Source organism: Aptenodytes patagonicus, chromosome 18 (genome assembly GCF_965638725.1).
Source record: "Aptenodytes patagonicus chromosome 18, bAptPat1.pri.cur, whole genome shotgun sequence".
Taxonomy (NCBI): domain Eukaryota; kingdom Metazoa; phylum Chordata; class Aves; order Sphenisciformes; family Spheniscidae; genus Aptenodytes; species Aptenodytes patagonicus.
The window spans coordinates 6,010,428-6,031,305 of record NC_134966.1 but is presented as its reverse complement, the minus strand read 5'-3'; the positions used below and the strand labels follow the sequence as shown (position 1 = coordinate 6,031,305).

At 46.8% G+C, this 20,878-nt stretch overlaps 1 protein-coding gene across 1 annotated transcript in view; it reads right to left on the bottom strand.

The window, feature by feature from the left end:
* The window catches only part of COL27A1 (collagen type XXVII alpha 1 chain), a 161,881-nt gene that overhangs the window by 77,987 nt on the left and 63,016 nt on the right, over positions 1-20,878 (bottom strand). The window contains exons 13-17 of the mRNA XM_076355186.1: positions 16,717-16,770; positions 12,195-12,239; positions 8,519-8,572; positions 8,068-8,112; positions 145-198 (exon numbers count right to left, since the gene is read on the bottom strand). Coding sequence (XP_076211301.1) covers positions 145-198; positions 8,068-8,112; positions 8,519-8,572; positions 12,195-12,239; positions 16,717-16,770 — 252 coding nt within the window. The remainder of the gene's footprint in view (positions 1-144; positions 199-8,067; positions 8,113-8,518; positions 8,573-12,194; positions 12,240-16,716; positions 16,771-20,878) is intronic.

Genomic DNA, 20,878 nt, shown 5'->3' with positions numbered 1-20,878 from the left:
AGAACTACGCGAGCAGGGGAACCTGACAGCAGGATGCAGCTAGTTCCAGCTCATCATGGCTTAAGATGAAATGAGAAAGCTGGTGGCCACACATACTACTATGTAAGGGGAAAAAAAAATGATGGAGAAAAGAAAAACAATTACCTTGTCTCCTTGGAAGCCGATATCTCCTGGAACACCTGCTCGTCCCTGATCACCCTGGATACACATCACCAGAGAGTTAAAATAGGCAACAGCAACGGCCAAAACGCCCAGGTAGATGCTAGACGGTGCATTGTACAGCAAAAGTCTCATCACTAGCTCCATTCAAAACTGAACCGCTGGCAAACTGTAGATCATATTAGCTGTAACAACAATCCTGAACAAAGTATGTATTTCCCAACATTGATTCTAAAGTGAGAAATGAAACTGCAGGAGAGAAAAATATGAATTCCCAAGCATTGTGTTTCTGTAGAAGCTGCAAGAAGAGAGACTTCATTCCTCTGGCTAACAGCAACCGTGAAGGTGGTGAAGTGTTAAAATTCAGCTGAGCAGAAGAGCTAGTTTTGTTTTCGATGAATGGACCTTTTCTCTCATAAGGCTCTATAGAAAAGAAAACAATACTCAGGGTTTCTGTGAGCGTATCCTAGTGCTGGCACCAAAGATCAATCCTCTTCCATAAGAAAACAAGAGTAACTTCCAGTTATGCTTTAGCACCATCTCACTGCCAATATCTGGGCTGAGATTCCCCGGGAGGGGTAGGCTGATGTTCATTGGGATGGGGATCCCATCTTTGAGCACACCATCATTGACAATATTTCCTAGCCAAGCTGTCTTTCTTTCCCCTCTTTGAACCATCCTAACAGATTCTGACTCCCTGGGTAGAAAATAAGTATCCCTGAAGGTTTTCTTAGGAGCGGTGGGCTATCTCGCATTACCTCTTAGCCCTGCTGTGAGCAGGTTGTTGGACCAGATGACCTCTTGATGTCCCTTCCAACCTCATTTATTTAGTGATTTACTTAAACAAAGGATGAGTCAATGATGGGGCAGAGAAAGGAAAATTCTACTTGGGAAGCCAAAGAAGGAACGACTACAAAAACTTGGTACACTGACAAGACCCAGCAGAAATAACTGTTAGAGGAACTCTGTCCCATGCACGGCACATGCCTCTAAACTTGGTTTCCTAGTAAGCGAACAAGGCATACAAGAGCAGAGCGCTGTATGTTTAAACATAGTCCACACGGAAGACTTATGGACTCCTGTGACAGAGCCAAAGTCTGCAGAGATGACAGAGGAAGTCTACTTCTACTCAAGAAAAAACCACCCACTTGTTATCAGAGAGTTGAAATAATTCTAACTACTTCACTAGCATGCAGGGGATAATGAAATTGCGAATGGTTAAGGCTTGAGTTAGGAAAGACTTTTTGGAGACGACTTTTTCAGAAGAAAAATAATTAAGAACTATGCAGATTCAGCGATGGAAACATTTCATGGATTCATGCTAAATTTGCTTAAATGTTTTGGTAAATGTTCCCAGAACATTTCACTGAACCATCTTCAAAACAAATCTTTCATATAGCAAAATTGAAATGTTGCTCTTAGAAAAAGTTGAATTAATTTTACTCATTTGGTTTTTAACCTAAAATATTTTAATTTGAGTCAAATAACCAACATTTTGCTTCATCTAAACTATTTTCCATCTATCTTTTTTTTTTTGGCAATGCAAGCAAATGGAAACAATCAGCTATTTACACAGCTTCAGTTCGGATGAACCCCAAGTATTAGATACAATAGAGATGGCAAAAAAACTACTGTATGACCCAGCTCATTTCCAGCCATTGCCAGATTTCTCTCTTCTTCTCTGAATTTTCTACTTATTTTATCTAGTCCAAGGCTTAAAACGCTGAAATCTACTCTAATTCTGGCTCCTGCCAGAAGACAGCAGGAAAATAGTTTTTCTTGAAAGTGAGAGGTTTGCTCTGAAAACTCCTTGTCTTTATCACCTATGTTGAGGGTCAAAAAAAAGATTATTTTTTTTTTATTAAGCAGTTTTCTACCCAGACAGTATAAGTGGCCGTTGAAATACTGTTTTCGAAGAAATACTTGGACATTAAGAAATGACTACTATAAGAAAAGAGTTTCCTGAGCGTAGCAAAAGGCAGGAACAAACCTTTATCGCTGACCGTTAAGCAAAGTGGGATAGCAACTGCATGACAGAGAAAACAGTTTTCAAACAACTCTGAGGAATGGGCATTAGAGAGGGTAAGAAGGAAGCAGGAAAGACAAAACACATCTCTCATCTTTAGCTGGGCTCCGCACAAGATGTTCACATGTTGTTGCAATAGCACAGTAAAATGTCACGGCATGAACAATCCATCTGCAATGGCCATTAATTTCTTAAACCAAAACTGAGGACTAAGGGCATCCCCTTTCATCTGCCTTGAGCACACTAAATCTGAAACTGTGACTCAGTGTGTCCGTCCTTAATGTGAGGGAAAAAATACGGAGGAAAGAGGTCAGGCATGTTTATTATTAAAAAAAGCGATGCCGAGATGATGAAAAGAGGCTGCGAGGACTTTGCTCATGGGGAGCAGGAGGAATGTACAATCTGAAATTACAAACAGGCTCTGCCCATGGGATATCGCCTATGTTTCATGTTTCACCTATAAAAAGAAATGCAGCTTCAGAGACCCTGAGGCCCTTCTTAAGGCCATACCGCACAGAAAGGGGGCTACGAGGGAAGTGACAGATTTGCAAGTGTGGGCCGTGTTTGCTGTCTGTAGGACGCAGAGGAGGTCGCTGTGCAAAAAACTCATTTTGCTCTCGATTGGACATCTCTTTTCCCAGGACTTTCTGCTTAGCAATACAAGGGGAGCTAACGCTGCAAAACTACTCGAGGTATTTTACTGAGCCGTGTCCTTCACAAGTTACAGATGTCCTGATTCATGGAACTCCTTTATGTGAACAAGTAGCTAGGATTTCCTCCACTTCCTCCACCTTTCCTTTGCACTCATCACATCACGTGGTCTTCTCAAGACCACTCTTTATTTCAGGGTTATACAGTAATTCCACTTCACCCTGTAAGAGCAGATGCAACCCTCTCTGCCCCTCTCCTTGCCTCCATGAAAACATAAATGGAAACAGAAGGATGACCCATTTTGTGGGAAAAGCAAAGCTGTAAAAAACATCATTAAGTTCTGTGGTACCAAGCTTTTATGGGGGATGCAGAAGGGGTTGGCTAGCACTGGTGTGCTCTGTACTTGGCTGTCTAGCTGCTAGGTACAAAGATGTGATTTCTGCAGGAGGAGTGGGATGTTGCCCCTTACTCTAGTTCACGCCTGGCCTCCACCATGTGATGCATGCATTTGGGATTAATGAGCTGCACCTTGTAGAATATTGAACAAGGCAACATAGGAAACAAAGTCCAAAAACCAGTGAAAGACACCCTCTCGTGGAAGGGGAAAACCCTCTCAGTGTTGAGGCAGGTTCCTCCTCCTGTCATGGCAAAGGGGAACGGTAGCAGCATTTCTGAAAGATGCAGCATTGCAGTGAGGACCTTCTCCCAGACGGATCGAGGTGGCACCCTCAGTTACAGGTCTGCTGCCCACACGCGCTTCTCCAGCCACCCTGTCATCATGCTTAGGTTTTACCGGCGTCTGATCTGACTGCTGTTGAGTGAAAGGAGTATTCCTCAGCTACAAAAAGACAAACCTGTACAAGGCCACGTGCTTGGATGTGACCAAGACAGATGGGTTTAACAGGAGATTGCAGACACCTAATTAAATCTTCATCAGCACATCCTCAGAAAGGTGCTATGAACTGCAGCCTGGAGCTGACGGGGCAGGCCAGGCGTGAGCGGTATGGGTTGTGCTCCAGGCACTCTGTGACACTGGCACCCGTGGCTGCTCCGGCAGCCCTGCGGGGTCCCAGGGGACGAACGCAGAGCACAGCACAGGCAGCTTCATGTGGATGTGCCGAAGAGGCCAAGTTCTGTAGAACTACAACGGGAGGAAAAAGACCGTCCCTTGCCAGGGAGGATGTGGGACACTCAAAATCCCTATTCCCCCTCAAACCTGGGCTAGTCCATGAGTGGCAGCAGATGGAAGGTGTGAGGTCCCCAAGGCTGCTCTCATCTGCCGTGAATTACTAATTACGAAAGGTTACTGATTACTGTCAGCATGGAGCAGTGAGATTTGCTGCTCTCCACCCCTGCTGATCCAGCATTTCAGATGCTGCCAAATGCCTAGGGCTTTTCTTTTTTCCTTTTCTTTTTTTTTTTTTTTTTTTTTAAATATGAAGTTTAACTCTACGTTTACCAGCTTTCTGAAAACCACGGTGGAGGAGAAGAGGGGAGGGCCAGTACATTCATCCCCCTCCCCTCTGGCCATGTAATGGGAGACTACTGCCCTTCTCCTGCGATAATCCTTCACATCCCTTTGGGAAAAGACTCCATTTCTAAATGGGTTTATTAGAAACTGCTTTCCAGAAAATCCACCTGACATCTTCACGCAAGATTCAGCCTTCGGTAGGCTGGGACTCTCTGGTGTCAGGTGTTGATTTGCTGCTGGAATGGGCATGTTTAGTAAGGCTGACAGCTACTGTTGGCTGAGCCTGGGCATCATCTGTGCTTGCGAGTACCTGGTTTCATTCACCTTGCACATTCAACACAGCATGCGGCTCAGGTCTTTCAGAGATGGACGAGCCATTTGAGGCGCCCACTTACAGTCTCGGGAAAGATGCTTGGACAATTGGCAGATGGCAGCTCAACCCCTATGGAAAATTATGCGTCTTCAACTGCTTTCTGAACCCTGTTCACAAGCTGGGGGTGTAAACGGGACTCCTGGACTCTAACACAGCTTTCTGCTGTATGGGCTGTGCATCGGCTCTGCACGGTATTGTGCCAGCCCTTCCTTCTCCTGCGGCATTCCTGGTGAATGCACTGCAGGAAAGCAGCACCAGCTTGGAAGTCTGAAATAATTTGCTCTTCAAAGGGAGCTCAGGGACCTCATGTGCTCATAGAACGGTACAGTGGGATGGGTGTGCTTGAGCCACACCAAATGTGCAGGGAAAAGGCTGCTGCACGGTGGCTGGACTGTCATGCCCAACTAGTTAGCTAAGTTCACCCTTGTAATTGCATCTTCAACATGCAGCAGAGAGGGGAACTCTGTTACTTGGGAGGTGACCAAGCTATGAATAAGGATCTCTGCAGAGGTAGATTGTATACAACCGCGGTCTGGAAATGTTTCAAGAATGGCAAGAGGCAAACTTTCAGACCGACAGACATAGAGAATAAATACAAGATTCAGGAAGGCTGCTTATGTTTCTGGTCATAGCAGTAAGACAGTTTTGTCTGAACAAGACGATGGAGGGTTATAATGAAGTCAAAATCTAATGGACAGAAAAAGAATAGCAAGCAACCAGAGAAAGCCTTTAAATAAGATGTCACTGCGTAAAAATATCAATAGCAGAAGAAACTAACAGTGACACGACTGGTGGGAGATTACAGAAGGGAGCCTCCAACACAAGTCAATCCGTCTGCTCTAGGCAGGGTCCTTCCTGTGACCCAAGCCCAACCGGGCACAAAGCGAGCACAGAGATCCTGCCTCTACTTTCCTATATGTGGGATTTCCTTCAGTCAGATATTTCTAAGATCAGCTTCAATTAAAAAGCATGTTGTTAAAACAAGGGGGGCAAAGAAAGATTAATGGTGCAGCTTCTTAATAAAGGCTGAGATGAAAAACATTTTTATTGAAATGAGGCAGGCGGCAAGAGGAAAGATGATCCCAGCAAGGAGAGGGTCCAAGAGGCCAGGGTGTACTTCCCACCTCTAGCAATCTCCACCTCGGTCACTTCTGCGACTCAGAAACCCTCACACAACACAAAGGGCATAAATGTCCCTTCCTCCTACCGCGCGTGCATTTAGAGCACGAGCTCTTTGAAGGCAGACTGCAGGCTACTACAAACTGAGCAAAAGCAGCAAGACCTGATATCATTTAAATTGCTTAGTGGTACCAGAGCATAAACAATTAAAACACAAATGTAAACAAGCTGTAAGAAGGGATGAGTGGTTTTGCTCATGATTCCCAAATCAGAGCGAGAGAAAATAAAAAGGCTTAAAGGTGCCATTTGCTAAAGAAACATGTGAGTAAGTAAATGAATGCAACAGCCTTTTGATCGGTTGGAGAAGGGATGAATTATAAACTGAGCCAACTAGCTGAACAGCAAGACCAACAAATCAGAAGACCAAATAACTGAAAAAACCACAAAGCTATTTCAGCCCAAATCCTCCCCCAAATGTAAAGAGAGCTGATGAACTTTGTCTGTACTCAAACAGGTGCGGCAAACTCGGATGCTTTGGCTAAAAACCGCAATGCCAGAGCTGCGTGCCTTCACCTGAGCAGATGAGAATTGTGGCCATCAATGCCTAAGCAGGTCTGATTTTCCTTTACCTTGTATTTCCCAGCCCTCTGGACTGCTGGAAAGGATACGCAGAAGCTGTTTGGAAGCTCGCTCTGACTCTGAAATCATTGTTGGTCTGATCTGAGTGTTTGATAGCACCCAGGATATTCTAACTAAAGTCAAGTCATTAGGGACAGAGGAGGCTTGAGCAGGAGGGAGGGTTTGTCAGTCTTGGATTAGGAAAGGGCTGTAATGAAAGCCAGGAAGGAAGTCTGTCCTGTCCAAGGAAAATGCAGTGGGAGAGGTAGCTAGGGAGGGAGAGAAAAGGTTTCCTGCACCTCAGGAGAGAGGTTGCAAGACTGAGCGTGGGATTATTGGGGGAGGATGGGTAATTCTGCACTTGGGAGTATTGTAAGTAACTCTAGGGAGAGCTGCAAATCATTTGGTTAACGTGATAGCAGCGGCTGGAGAAATACTGGGGATAAACAGAGCAGTCTGTGTAAAGTGATGGAGACTGTAATGTCCAGGAAGGTTAATTTTGCTAAACAATGATTTAAATGTTGGTGATTCTTAAGATATTCAACCATTTCTTCCAAGGAGCAGACAGAAGAGTCTGTGGGCTCTGGGAATTGGTGTTGAGTAAAGAAACTAGCTTGTCCTAAAGAAGAAGTCCTTCTTTTGCCCTGTCTGTCCTCTCTACAAAAGTGAACAGGCAGTACAGGGGAGAAAAGGAAACTGCAGACACAGGAGCTGCTATAATATAAGGAGAGTGGAATCAACTGGCTTGCCACTACTTCCCCCATGTGCAGTTTTGGGCTGCTAAATCACTCTCTAAAAGCAAACATCTAACAAGAGAATAAAACATCAGACAGGAGGAGGATACACTTAATGGTCATTTTCCATTGCCCTCCTGAGCAATTTGAGCCAACAATAAACGATTGCACCTCCCACTCTTTCAGACTAAATAAATCCTACAGTCCAATATCTGTAGGAGGATGGTTCTCATGACAGTGAGACATTTACACAAACAGCTTCATGCTGATTTAGCTCAAGCTGCGTGTTTTTGTGCCAGCAGCACCAAATCATTGCAATCAATGCCTCTCTCCTTTTTTCTTTTTCCAAAGTGATTTATGTCAGTTTGGCATAAGGCAATTTCCTCTCGGCAGGAAGCTGAACCGAGGTGAGCCTCTCCAAAGAGGAGCAGAAGTACCTAACGCAGAACAGTTTTTCCTGGGGATCCAGCTGGTTTGCCTGATCCGGTGAGCTGTGCTGCTTTGTCACATCATGTGTCTCCCCCAAATGCATTAACGCAAACCCATTGTTAGTGCTGTTAGGTCTTTATCCTCCTCCCTATCCCATCATGGAACCAATATAAAAACATAAAAGCCCAGTGAAACACTGGATAATCTTACAGTTACTGTCATCATCAGTGGGAAACAGAAGCTCCAAAGAGGATCTGAGCATAATTGACCTACACTAGAGCTCTATGGAAAAGGGGATGGGGCAGATATCATAAAAGAAAGAAAAATCAAAACTGGAGTGTCAAGAAAAGAGGGAGGGTGGGAGGATGGGGGCAAAGAGACAGCCAGAATGGAACCAGTGCCATGGTGCTGATAAGAAAGAGAAGCTAGAAAGGGGTTTTTACATGCAAAATTAAAACACAGTGCAATAAGGGAGTATTCAGATCACCTTATCACCTTTCAGTCCATGTTCTCCAGGGTTTCCCATCAGCCCCTGAAACAAAAGAAAGTACAGAGTGAGACCAAGCCACCATGAAGACTTGCTCAGGACTATGACATTGATGTCCCTGATGGGGCTGGTGGCTCAGACCCACCGCATTGGCCTGGCACAGTCCCAAGGCCAAATGCCAGGCTGCTCCCAAAGCGTGCTCCATCACACATTCTTTGAACACCCTTTGTGGGCTGGAGGCGTGCAGGGAAAATGCCCCTGGGATTCTCCAGTGACTTACACCTACTGCAGACCACCAGTGGGATGTTGTGTTCAACAGACCCGTGCCTGGGTCAATGGACAAGCATTACTGCTGCCCATCCTTTCTCTCAGGACGGTCACCCAAAGGAGGAACAATCTTCAGCCCTACCGTGAAGGGACAAGAGCTCACACAGCTCAGTTATTCTCTCACCTTTAAGCCTTTTGGTCCTGGATAGCCTATCGGTCCAACAGAGCCCATGTCACCCTAGTAAGAGAAAGAAAATTACCGAAGTCATGAGGTGCCAAACCAACAGATAGCTGTATGTGGTGTGAAATTTCTCTCCTATCTGGTCCCTCAGTACCCCTCAATTTGTGGGAATTGCACCACTGACTTCAGCAGAAGCAGCACCCTGGCACGAGTCAAGAGACTTTTAATGTGTAGATAGCCTCTAAGTAAAAGCAGCACAGGGTGTTTGCCTCGCAGGCACGTGGGGGAAGAGCAGCTCCTATTTGCATCCTGCTCTCGCCACAAAGAGGAGACCTCAAAGCAGCTTGACACTAACCACTGGAGATGTGAGCTGTCCCCCATGATCAGCTCACCCGGCCCCACCGTGCTGCTGCCCCTGTGCATGGCCGTGGCAATTGGGCAGAGTGTGCTGGATGCCAGGAGAACGTGTGAGCATCCTGCTCCTGCGCCACAGGAGCTATGGGTGTCAGGGAGTGTGGTCAGAATCCAAAAACAGGAGCCCAGGTTCCTGGGTCCACTTAAAAATAGGCTAGGAAATTAATGGCAAAATAATGGAAAACTAATTAAGAAACCACCTTGAAGTCTGCAACTATGGTAGGATCTGAGAAATTTTTTTTGTATGTTCTTCCTAACTTTTGAATGGATTAATTTCCCTCTTCCACTATTCGAAAAATTAAAATATTGAGCTGGTTTAAGACAATCCTGGAGTGTATTTATTCTTGGTGAAGTTACTCATGTTCTTAAAAAGAATCCACCACAGTATTCCCGAGTTCTCCGGAGGGAGTCGGGGGGTGTGTTAAAAAAGACACAGACCCAAACAGCAAAAAAGGCAATAGTCAAGAAATTTGGGTCGCTACTGAGCTCTGATATCTGAAAGTGATATAGGGAGGAAAAGGAGAAACAGGAGGTGAGGACAGAGGTGTCTTATCAGCACGGCCATTCTGCTGCAGCGAGAAGTCAGCATGGCATCATGTACTGGGACTTGTATGAGAAACTGCAGCACAGGAGGACACTGGAGCTCACGGTTGCTGTGTGTACCTGCGTGTGCACGTATAAAAGAAAGCCTTCAGTGGCCGATGTTTAAACAGGCTTTGACTACTTTCTGCCCATGAAGGGAGTCAGTGATACGGTGCACCGGCCTTGCCTGCAATGTATAAATAAACAGGGAAGGCTCTGCTGAAGGAGCGCTTCTCTGGTTGGCAGTCATGGGCCCGCAGCCACACTGGGAGCGCTGGGCTGCAGCTGCCTGAACAGATGCCCTTTTCATACCTCCCAGCATAAAGGCTTCTTGTAGAAACACTTTTACTTAAAGCTTTGCCCACACAGTTAATTAGGAGAGCAAGAAGCTTTAGTTACATCTAATTCTGCTCTTCAGCCTCTCTTAAACAGCGAACCCAAACACCTGCAGGGTGCGAGGAGGCAGCCGGGAACCCAGCCGGTCCCGCGGGGGTGGCTGTAGCTGGGAAGGAAGGAAGGAAGCGACTGAACTGGGGCCAGCCTGGAGCAAACACCCAGCTGCCTTCTCCATGCCCTACAGCGTGAGGCCTGTGCTGCAGACCCCACGGAATGAGGCTGGTGCTGTCCTGCAGAGAGGAGAAGGCAGGATGGATGTGCCACCTTCTCCCCAGGAGGATGGAGGAGGCCACTCTTAGATCAATCCCACTAGAGATGCTTGGGCATCCTGAATTCAGGAGTTGCATATTACCCCGGGACAGAAGATCTGACTCAGTTTGACCTGAATCTCAGTTTGAAATTTTTATCTGCTCAGGGCGGTACCAACAGACTAACTGGGAAAGACAGCAGCCGATTGCTACCGCTGCAGCAAGTGACTCCTGAAAAAACAGCGCTGCGAAGGACTGACTTCCTGTCTTAAAGTAAAGCTAGGAAGAAGCTCACAGCAGGAATGATGATTTCTTCATCTGGATGGGAAGGGATAAGAAATTTAAAGTTTAAGACAGACCAGGCTTAGCAGCAAAAGGAGAACTGCTGGTTTTGCCCTTTTCCAGCAAAAACATTAGAACTTGGGGTGTCAGTAGAAACCGACATAACAATCGATCAAGACAGAGAAGGTGACAGACTCCAGATACCTGGTGATGGAGCTAAATCCTGGTCTAGGACATGTAATGCCAGATCTTGGGGCCAGTCAGGGAAAAAGCAGTTTAGTTGTACCTCACATAGAATTTGGTGCCATTTGGGTTGCTGCAGCCAACGTGGGACAAAAACTTCGTGATCGCAAAGGCAGGTTAGAAACCACACACTGCCTGTCCTCATTGCAGATCATCTCCAGGCAAAACCTGTCCTTCCTGGCCCCTGCAATCTATCCCAAGCACATAACAGGACAGCACTGTTGGGGTCAGCTAGGAGGGGAGGACAGGCAGCCTACTGACTCCATCATCTCTGGAAGGATCTTAGTCACATTTACCGTGTCTGACCTCTCACCTTCCAACAAACAAATATCTGTGAGATAATAGCAACCAGGTTAAGGCAAATCTTTCCAAAAGCTAGGAGAAATATGATCCCATTTGGACAATACCTTCAGTTGTATTCTTTTAAATAGCAACCTTCCTCTAACAGTTCTTTGCCAGGAGCACATCCTTTCTGCTGCTATGGCTAAAGTAGCTACTTTCATCTCCACTAACAAGGGGAAACACAGACCTAATTCCTGGCTCCGTGAAAAACTTTCCGAGGCCTTAATCTACCTTTGCCCCAGTGCCCCATCTACAAGATGGGTACACTTGTTCCACCATATTCTCTGCTTTTCCCCCCAGGGAGTCTAAGATTTCTGGGTTTGGTGCTCTATGTTTGTCCAATGTCTAGGGCAATCGAGGCCTTGATCCCCGCTGACATACACACTCCTGTAATTTAAGCTATGGAAAGGCTGAAGGGGAAGGTTTTTAACCGTTCATTGCAAGTCAAGTTTTCATGGATTATCATAGCCGAGGAGGAATCATTTTGAAAGAATGCTGTAGTACTAACAGAGCCTACCACTTTTTATGCATGGAAGGAAACAACTTGAAACAAGTACTGAGACCTAAAAATAAACCATAAAATGTTCAGCTGGGCATTCACTAACCCCCAGCACAGCTGCCAGAGGATGAGTTGCCACCCATCCTTACAGCCATTTATCTCCTGCTGGGGAAGAGAGTAATGAAGGGTGGAATTTGGCTGTGTACATAATTACCTGGATTAGCGATGGGATGGTGAGAGTGCATGTAAAATTCCTGTATACCCAGAGGACAGATGGTTCCTGCTCACAGTCTCTCCAGTGAGAAAGAACTGTGTGTCCTCAGGTTACTGCTTACAGGGGCTTGCTTTTTAAAAGACGACAGATCCTGGTGTGGAATGAATATTGCATCTTTGAAGAAATACCTTGGTAAATGTTATCAAAAGGGCGAGTTATCTAGGAATACGGGCACTAACAGCAAACATATAATCTGTTCCATTTTGCGTAGAAAGGGTTTGCCCTCCTCCACCTCCCAGTCTACCAGGCAACCTCCTCTCTCCCCAGACGTCAGGCCTCCTCCGTACAGTCATCCTGTTCACTGCCCTGCCACAGGAAGAAGAAAATCTGTGCGGAGTTATGCAGGCTGAAAGGGTTAAAGCCCCGAGAAGCTAGATATCCATTTGTTTTTGTACTTACAATGAGTCCAAGGACTCCAGGAGGACCTGGGGCTCCCAATTCTCCCTAAAAGGAAAGACAAACCGACATGGTTACGGACACTTTGTAGACAAACAGAGGCTGAAAGGCAGCTCAGTGTTTCCAGAACTTGAGGGAAGGGAAAAGACCGTCCCTCCCCCTTCCGTCCCCCCCACAGCCCCTTCCCCAGCCAAACTGATCGAGAGCTTCCATCTTAGTGAGTGCGCTTGCGAGCACAGCCTCTGCAGACACAGGGCTGCTTGTTGTTCGGCAGTTATTTGCAGGGCTGACCTCCCCTCCCAGGAGCAGGCTGGATAAAAGAAGCATTTCACTGTGCAGGCAGGGGAGTGGGTGGGAGCCCGCCCCAGGTGAGATAAAGGCATGGTCAGGGAGAGGAACCAGGGTAGGGAGGGGGCACGAGGGCAGCAAAGCTAAGGTGGGAAGGAGAGGAAAGCTGCTGCTCTGTATTTGGAAAGGTGAGTTTTTTGGGAGTGGTTAAGGAACAATAAAACTCATAAGAAAAGGAGGACTTGGATGAAAATTAAACTGGATAATTTGGGGAGAGGGTACGCCAGCTTCTGGTGCTGGCTGATGGGCCCTGGGAGTGTGTTTGGTACATGGGGTGCTCCAAGGCTGCTCCTCCTGTATCTAAGAGCTGGTTTAAGGTGGGGAACCAGCAGCGCCCTCTGCACTCTGCCTCATCCATCTTGGCTCCCGCCCAGACGATCAACTAGCCATTTCTTTAATTTTCAGAAAAAGCCCCTAACCTTTGGGCTGCAGCTTATCTGCAGGGAGGTGGCTCAGCACCTCTGTCGCTGGAGCAGGGCTCTCTGCAGGGAACCCAGCACTTGCTTGGAGGACGAGTCACTTTTAATCACACCACAGAGAGCAGGAGATGGACTGCAAAGATTTCACCTTGGGCTCTGTGCCCATTTGCCATCTCTCACTGCTTCCAAGCAGGGCATTTTGGAAAGCGCCAGCTCCTCTTAGAGGCTTTTCAAGAGCACCTCAGAGCACACCATTTCGAGGGACAGACTGCTATCTGGGTTTGTGGGGCTGGTTTCAATTCTCAGCTTCACCACAAACTCCCTCGGTGCCAGCTTTCCAAAGACATGCAGGTGCCAGGAGTGCCGGCAAGCGCCTGATGGCACTTCCAGGTGAAGTGCAGCAGAGGAGCTCTGTCAGACCCACACAAATCACCTATCTAGGTACCTAAGTACTTCAGCAATCCCTATGTGAGGCTCAGCCTGTCCCCATGTCTCCCTTGGTGGATCACCCACTCCCTTGCCGCATCGACAGTGGGTTGCTTGTCAGGGCAAGGACCTGCTCTTACACACCTCCGTCTCCAACAGGGCCTCTCAAAACAAGTGCATTGGAAATCCTAAACTTCCCGTTGGCTCAGACAACCCTCCCCTTGCTCTGGATCACGCTGGCTACTTTCTTTGACAGACCAGCTCAGTTTATGGTACACATCTGGTGGAGTCCCCTTCAGTGCAATAAAGCTCCCCTTTTATGGAAAGATTTGCCTAGTGAGAGAATGAAAGAGAAGGGGACACAACGTGACTAAACATGCTCAGCCTCCTTGGGTAAAGGGTTACGTGTGTTTATTTTATGGGAAGTGGAGTAAAGGACTATTGGGCAAGCACACACAAAAAGCGTTTCATAATCTCAACCAGCCTAAAATTGCTTTTTTATGGCCAGTTCCTTTCCTGCATACTTGGGACATCTGTGGAGCAATTGTTCCTCACGGGTGGGATTTCTGCGTCCTCAGAGCTACTGTAATAAGGTTGGCTTCAAGCTTTTAGTCGAGGCCTGGCATTACTAGGCTCAGCAAGAAGAGGGAATATCCCCAGGAATGCTGAGCGCAGGAGCTACATGGTGGCCTGAATTTCCCAGTAAGCTCTGCAGGCTCCGAGGGTGGCTGGGATGAAGACTGGGTGGATGGTTGGCTCTTGGTCCCACCAGTTGCAGGAGGGACTGCCTAGATTTCTGAGTCATGTCATGTCGGTATTCCTCAAGAGAAAGGGTAAATGTCGAAATGCACAGCCTCACGTCTAACGCAAGAGGATTTCCTCTTGGAAGAGGAGGGGGTGGACTCCCCTGGCAGATGTGGACAGGAATAGTTGTTAATTTGAGCCATTCCCTGGCCTGGGAAATGGAGGATTTACAGGTGCTCTTTCCTGGCTATCAGTAGTGACAGGCTGGTCCCTGACCTCTGAGGGAAGTTGGGCTGTCTCCTCCTTTTTTCAGTGCATGAGCCAGGCACTGGGACAAGAGACAAGGAGATGAATCAACAGTCCTTTCCCATGTCTAATTCCTGTGATTAAGAGACTAATTGGAGTGGCTAAAGTGCTCCGGGAACAGGGATCTGGAATGTGATGGCTCAACAGTTCTCAGCAAGTTGGTAGGAGGGAAAAACGCCCCTGCGGTTGGAAGAGTCTTTGCTCTGTCTGGAGGGGATGGAAAGAAGATCAGAGTCTGTCAGCTTCAGCCATCCCCACGCGATGGCAGAGGCGGCAGCAGCATAAGTGCTCAGTGGATCAAACAGAGGATGGGGCAGTTCAGGACCCGTGGCAGCCTGCCCGCCTGCCTGCAGTTTAGCTGCGTACTCCACCTAGCAAACTCGGCATATTTGTGTGTTCCACAAACAGACTTTCTGGCATTTTTCTGCGTCTGTGACTCCACTTGTGACCCTGTGAACCTCCCCTTTAAGTCAGCCGAAACAGTCTGTTTTCATTCTACAATCTCCAAGGCACATTAATATTTAAAAGCCGTTGATAACATGAAAGAAGAGCAATCCTTCTGGATGAATTAATGGAAGGGACATTTGCTTCTCTGCGATGCTCTGGGAACTGGCATTCAGCTAACATTGAGCACATCTTCTGAATGGGGCTTAGACAACTTGCAAATTTAAAAGAAAACAAAACAAGTTATTTGGAAAAAAAAAAGTCTTTCTGACCTCCAGGATTCCTGCTCTTCCTGGTGGGCTGGCTGGAAATACAGTCTAGAAAGTCTTCTACTTTGGGACTACTGATTCCACTCTGACCCATGGCTTAAGTTGACTGAAGGATGGGAAAAGTCCTGCAGAAGTATTCTTTGGGAATCTAATTCTTTCAGTTGACTGCATTTCTGACTCCTGTGCTGAATTCCCACAAAGGCTGGAGTGTAGCTGAGCTTGGCCTCCTGGTTAGAGTCGCTTGTGAAAATAACTTTTATGCTGCATACATGACGAATGGGAACTTGAAGACACATGCTGAGTGGGTTATTTCACACAAATCATTCCATCAAACACCAAGAGCAGCGCTGTGATTATGTGTGACTAACCAAGACAGTGGGAATTTCAAAGATGAATCAGTACTGCTCACATGCTAATTGAGGGAGAACCGACAAAGTCATTCAGAAAATAATTTAGAATAATTAATACATCTGAGAACTTTTGTAATCCACAAGGGCACGTTTTGTGAGTAGCGGAAAACACAGCACATACCCAACTGTTTGGTATTAAGTGCTACAAAATAAACCTTATCAGCATCCAGCTGCTTAAATGGTCTCTGGGACCATCCTGACCCAATTCCCAGGAGACACGTCCCATTCTTAGAAAGCCAGCAGGGGTCAGATGAGGACCGGAGAGAGGCCAAGAACTCAGGGGCCTGGAGACTTCTCCCACTGCAGTGCCGGGGCGGGCTGAGGCATGGGGCAGGGCAGCAGAAGCCTGGGCTATGGTGTCTGTCCCTCAGTGCTCCCAGACACCGGAGCGGGGAATCTGGCACTTTTTGCACCAGTATTAACATTTACTTCAGATGAGGAAAGGTACTGAGCTTGGAGTACTTTAGAAACTTACTTCTACAAGCTAGTGAGATGCAAACCACGTGGTACCAGCTTGCTAACCTGCATCAGAAAATGAAATGTGGTGAAAAGGAGAGGAACATGCCTCTTTCTCTATGTACCTCAGACCTCTACACAATTGAGTACATGGCCTGCTCCTCTGAGGGTTCACGTGCACTCAAGCAGCCATCTGCAGTGCCTTATGATGGTACGTCCCTCTGTCTGTGGGCCTATGTCTCCCTGCTATGTTCATACAAAGCTTCATCCAGAGCACACTAGTCAACGAGGCGATTCCTGCAGCTGTCACAGGTTTTGCATCAGGCCCTGTGGTATGGACAACACGCTCCAACCACCGCCTGCTCATCAGGAGAAACATCCCTACCTTTTCTCTCTTGATTTTTCTTCTAGTCATATCCTCAGGATGAGAAAGCATCTATCAAGACCAAGGTGCAAGAAAGGCAATAGATGGAGACAGAAAGCAAATGGCAACATGATGACCTGGCAGTTGAGTCGAACACGGGAATTCACAGCACGCTTGAGCAGGGCAGGGGCATACATTTGTTTTTCAGGAGGGACAACAACAAAATGCTAGCAGCTGCCACCAAACTGAAAAGCTTTTTTCAGCTCTAACTAGCGTGATGCAGTACAGTGCGGTGTCTACTGCAATGGAAAGAAAGAAGGGAAAAAGCTATCAACTTACTGGGTTCCCATCGATGCCTGGAGGTCCTCGTTCCCCAAAATCACCAGGAAAACCCTGAGGAGAGGAGGCAAACACGAGTATTAGTTATTGACACACCCTTGTGTAAAGACAGTCCGCTTAAAAACCGCTCTCCCTGCACCCAGTGCAGCACTTTGGTAGGCAGCAGGTCACAAGGAAGTGTGGGCCATCCAGCCTGCTTGTCCTCATCCAAACCATTCCTGCTCTGCCAGCACATCAGCTCAGTGAGAAGCTCTGTGAGGCCACGAGCTCTGATTCACTGCTCTCTCCTGGGGCCAATGAAGGGTAACCAGAAGTACCGTTTACAAGGCTCAACCATGAGCTGCCCATTAACTAATGGGAGCCTTGAGAGGAAGAATCAGCGAGGAGACAGGAAGGCTTTTTTCCTTGGCCATGCTATGAAAAGCACCCATTGCTGAGGCTGCTGGACCTGACGTGTTCACACCTTGTCTTGCAGGCTATGTCCAGCCCTCAATCAGCCGTGCCTTTTCTTAGCACCAGTTGTCAGCCCTGGGCATGCTTCATATGGCAGGCAAGGCTTTTGCAGTGCCATGTAGAGAGACAACGTGAGTGTGCCTAGCAGAGAGAAGGGGTGGAAATCGGTGCTTCTGTCCTCCTTTTGGTTCACCCAAGTACTCCAGTATGTCCAACAAGGAATATGCAGCCCTGAAGATTATGTTGTGTAGTTTACACGTGAAATGATAATCCCACATTTAGAAGATCAAACTCTATATTTAAAGATACAGTCCTTTCTATCCTCTTTCAGGAAGAAATATCCTACGGATAGGATACTTCCTTAAAAGTCAATACCTCCTTAAAAGTCAATCCTAAATCCCTTATGTTCTGGAAGAATTCATAAACTTCACTGCAATGACTATCCTCAAAAATGGATTGTCAATCTGAATTATTTCATCCTGTCTACTAACACAATCATTTTAACAGTACCCCCTTCTCATAGGATAGCTGAATAGCATAATGCCCGTTGGAGCTCATGCAGATGCTTAATGGAGCTGATCAAAGATGCCTAGTGAATTCACTCCGATGCATTCACGACGTTTCAGCTTGCCAGAGGAACAAACAGTTCCAAGCTCATTACGGTCCACACCCCAAAGCTGTGAAAGACCATGTTTACTACATGAAAAAGTCACCACAAAAGACTACTTCATCATCTCATTATATCCGATACAAATTTGGAAGACTTCAAACAATTATAGAAAAGGGACTGGAGATACTGAGCCAGAGCCAGACCATCGTGGTGTGACACGTTCTCTCTCGCACTCTTAGACAGACCCTGTGCTCCCCTAAGCCCCCCAATTCCCTATTACAAACAAATCATACAGCAGCTTGCTCTTCCCTGTCCTGTCGTGCTCTGTCTCCCTCAGAAAGAGCTCAGCACAGGGGTACATAACCTCTGTGGTTAGTAAACGCTCTTAGTCACTGCACCTACATTTTCAAGGAGGAAGCAGTTGAATTTAAGATGGATTGGACTCAATTTTGCTCTGAGCTTGAACTTCATTCAGCAAAGGACTGGCAGGGAGCAGGCTGCCAAGAGCTATCAGGGACCAGCTCAAAACTCAGCAGCTTCAGGGCTACTCTGAACTTCAGCTGCAGTGGAGGGTGCTTTGGGAGGCTGTGACACTGAGGTAGGAGAGTGCTGTGACTCTCCACTTCTTTTTCTTGCATGCCCCTTAAGATGGAATGAGATAAAATATGACACAGCATCCACCTCCTTCGAGACTGAGCCAAAAGGGAAGTCATCATCTGCTAGAGGAGCTCCCCATGGACAGAGCATATGCAGAGCCTAACCCCAGGCTCTGACTCCTGGACTTCGTTAATTCAGCCAGGGCTAAAATCCTGCTTTATTCTCCACACTATTCTGACTGTGGGCATCAGGATGGAAAACTAAGGAACATATTTGCATATAAAAGGCTTCCTAAGCCAGAGCATCTACCTTTGTGCTTCAGTTCAGAGTGGGAACTTGTGAAACAAAGCTCCAGTCACCCCTGCTCCCTCTTCTGTTTATGGTAGAGCAGTCTTGCAGAGTAAGCAGTATTGCTCAGCTGAGGCTACACCAGGAGATGTGCTCCAGAGACACACCAACAAGCTGCAACTGCTAGTAGGTGTGTTACTTTTGACTCAGACTAGGAGTCACCCTTCCCTGGCTCCACCAGATGGTGAGATATGAAGGACAACACAACCACATTCTGGGCTAGCTAAGAGCTTAAGAGACAGGGATGGAGCAGACAGGGAGAGGATGGTCCTTGCTGAGCCAGAAGGATGCTCTCTTCCTGCCTGCTCCCCTGTATACTACAAACACTGGTCACCTTGGAAAAGCAAACCTGAGGGAAGCAAAATGCGACAGCCAACAGCAACACGCTATCTAGAAACCCATCAGCAACGCTGAAAATTGAAATGATCACAGCAGGCAGAACAGGAAAACTATACTGGGAAGCTCTGCAGTCAAAGATGTCATCCAAGACCTCCCTTCACTTTTGAGCATTTACAACTCCTGGTCAACACAACTAGGTAAAAAGATACTTGGTGAAACCTAAGGTGAGAGATGGGAGACCTGTTTAAGACAACCAAAATTTTGCCACTGACTTCAGAGCCAGCATTTCACCTCTTCTGTACCAATTCCTTACAGCATTCAGTACACGCTCCTGAATGGACACAAGCTATTGCTTGCTGGGATTCAATACTTCTATTTTATGGGCATCACTGCGAATGGGAAAGTTGTCTGCCTTTTTCCAGCTGGGCACTACATCCCTTAAGCCTGTGCACACGCCAAGAAGCTGTGGTAAGCAACCGCTGGAAACAGCCTTCTGCCATCTAGAGACAAAGACGTCAAATAGAACAAGAAGGCGGGGGGGGGGGGGGAGGCGCTACAATTTTCTTTAATAAAAAAAGGGGAAAAACAACTTTGCTACATGCTGAATCAATAAGATCAGAACAGAGATGTGTAGGGAAAACTTATTGCTCGGGCAAGACAAAAGAAAAAAAGACTGCCTTGGAATATTTTGCTGTTCAGAGTCATACAACTTGCCAAGGAAAATATGAGTGTGCATAGACTGATACTGTACTTACGCTGCTGCAGATTTCAGTCACAGCCTTCAGCATTCCCCCAGATGTACCTTTCCTTTCTCAGAGGGCAGAGCTGGGCACAGAGTGACCCACAGGTGCCACTGAGCAGCCTGGCCCTGGGGCTGCTAAGGTCTTGCCAATGTGGGAAGGTTTTACGACTTCAAATAGTACAATTAAATCAATATAACTACAGCAGCATAATATCATCTGGAGGAATGCTTGCTCCAGACTAAGAGCATTTTCTAAATTCGGTTTAAATCTCTTCCAACAGGATATAAACAATGCACTCCTCTGCCAGAATAAAAGTGTCCAGATAAGGAACTATTTAAATTCATATATTTCCCACTAATCTCTTATGCCTCAGTTTCTAGTACTAACCTCGCTGCTTAAAGATAAAGACATAGGAGATTTGAGGCACTTGGTAATGGAGTTAATAAAAATCTAGCTTTTACATAGGCTTTCCAACAGTAGATCTCCAAGTATTTAAAAAAGCAGATTATTCCCGTTTTGAAGGTGGAGAGCTGAGTACCTGAGGTCACGTGGCCAAGCTACCCAGTAAGAGACTCGATAATAAAACCCGTTCACAGCACAATGTGTCTCACCCCGCAGAGCTAGGGTTTCTGCCCATCCTCAAGATAGGATGGAAAAGGGTCAAAGTGGCAGGAAACAGAGAAGAAAGCCCAGAACAGTGTGGGCTGGCATCATTGCTACAACAGCCAGGCCCGAGACAACACTCAGCAGTGAAGCCCCGTCCCTGCCAACACCTGATCGTCCTTAACACGCCACCCGCTCTGCTGGCATGAGCACCCTTCCCAGCCTAGGCTCACAGACCTCTGGGGTGACGCGTGGTCCCCTGGTACTTTTTGGCCCGCGCTGTAAAACAAGCCCAGAGGAGGAGACAAAAGGAAAGAGTAGCTTCAATTCAACAAACCCCAGGCATCCTAGCCCAATATTTGAACTTGGCAATGCAAGTATTAACAGTCGTTTGCACATTAAATGAGACCAAGGCTGGTGGCTGTGGCATGAAGGAGGATATTTCAGCACCCATATAGTCTCCAAAGAC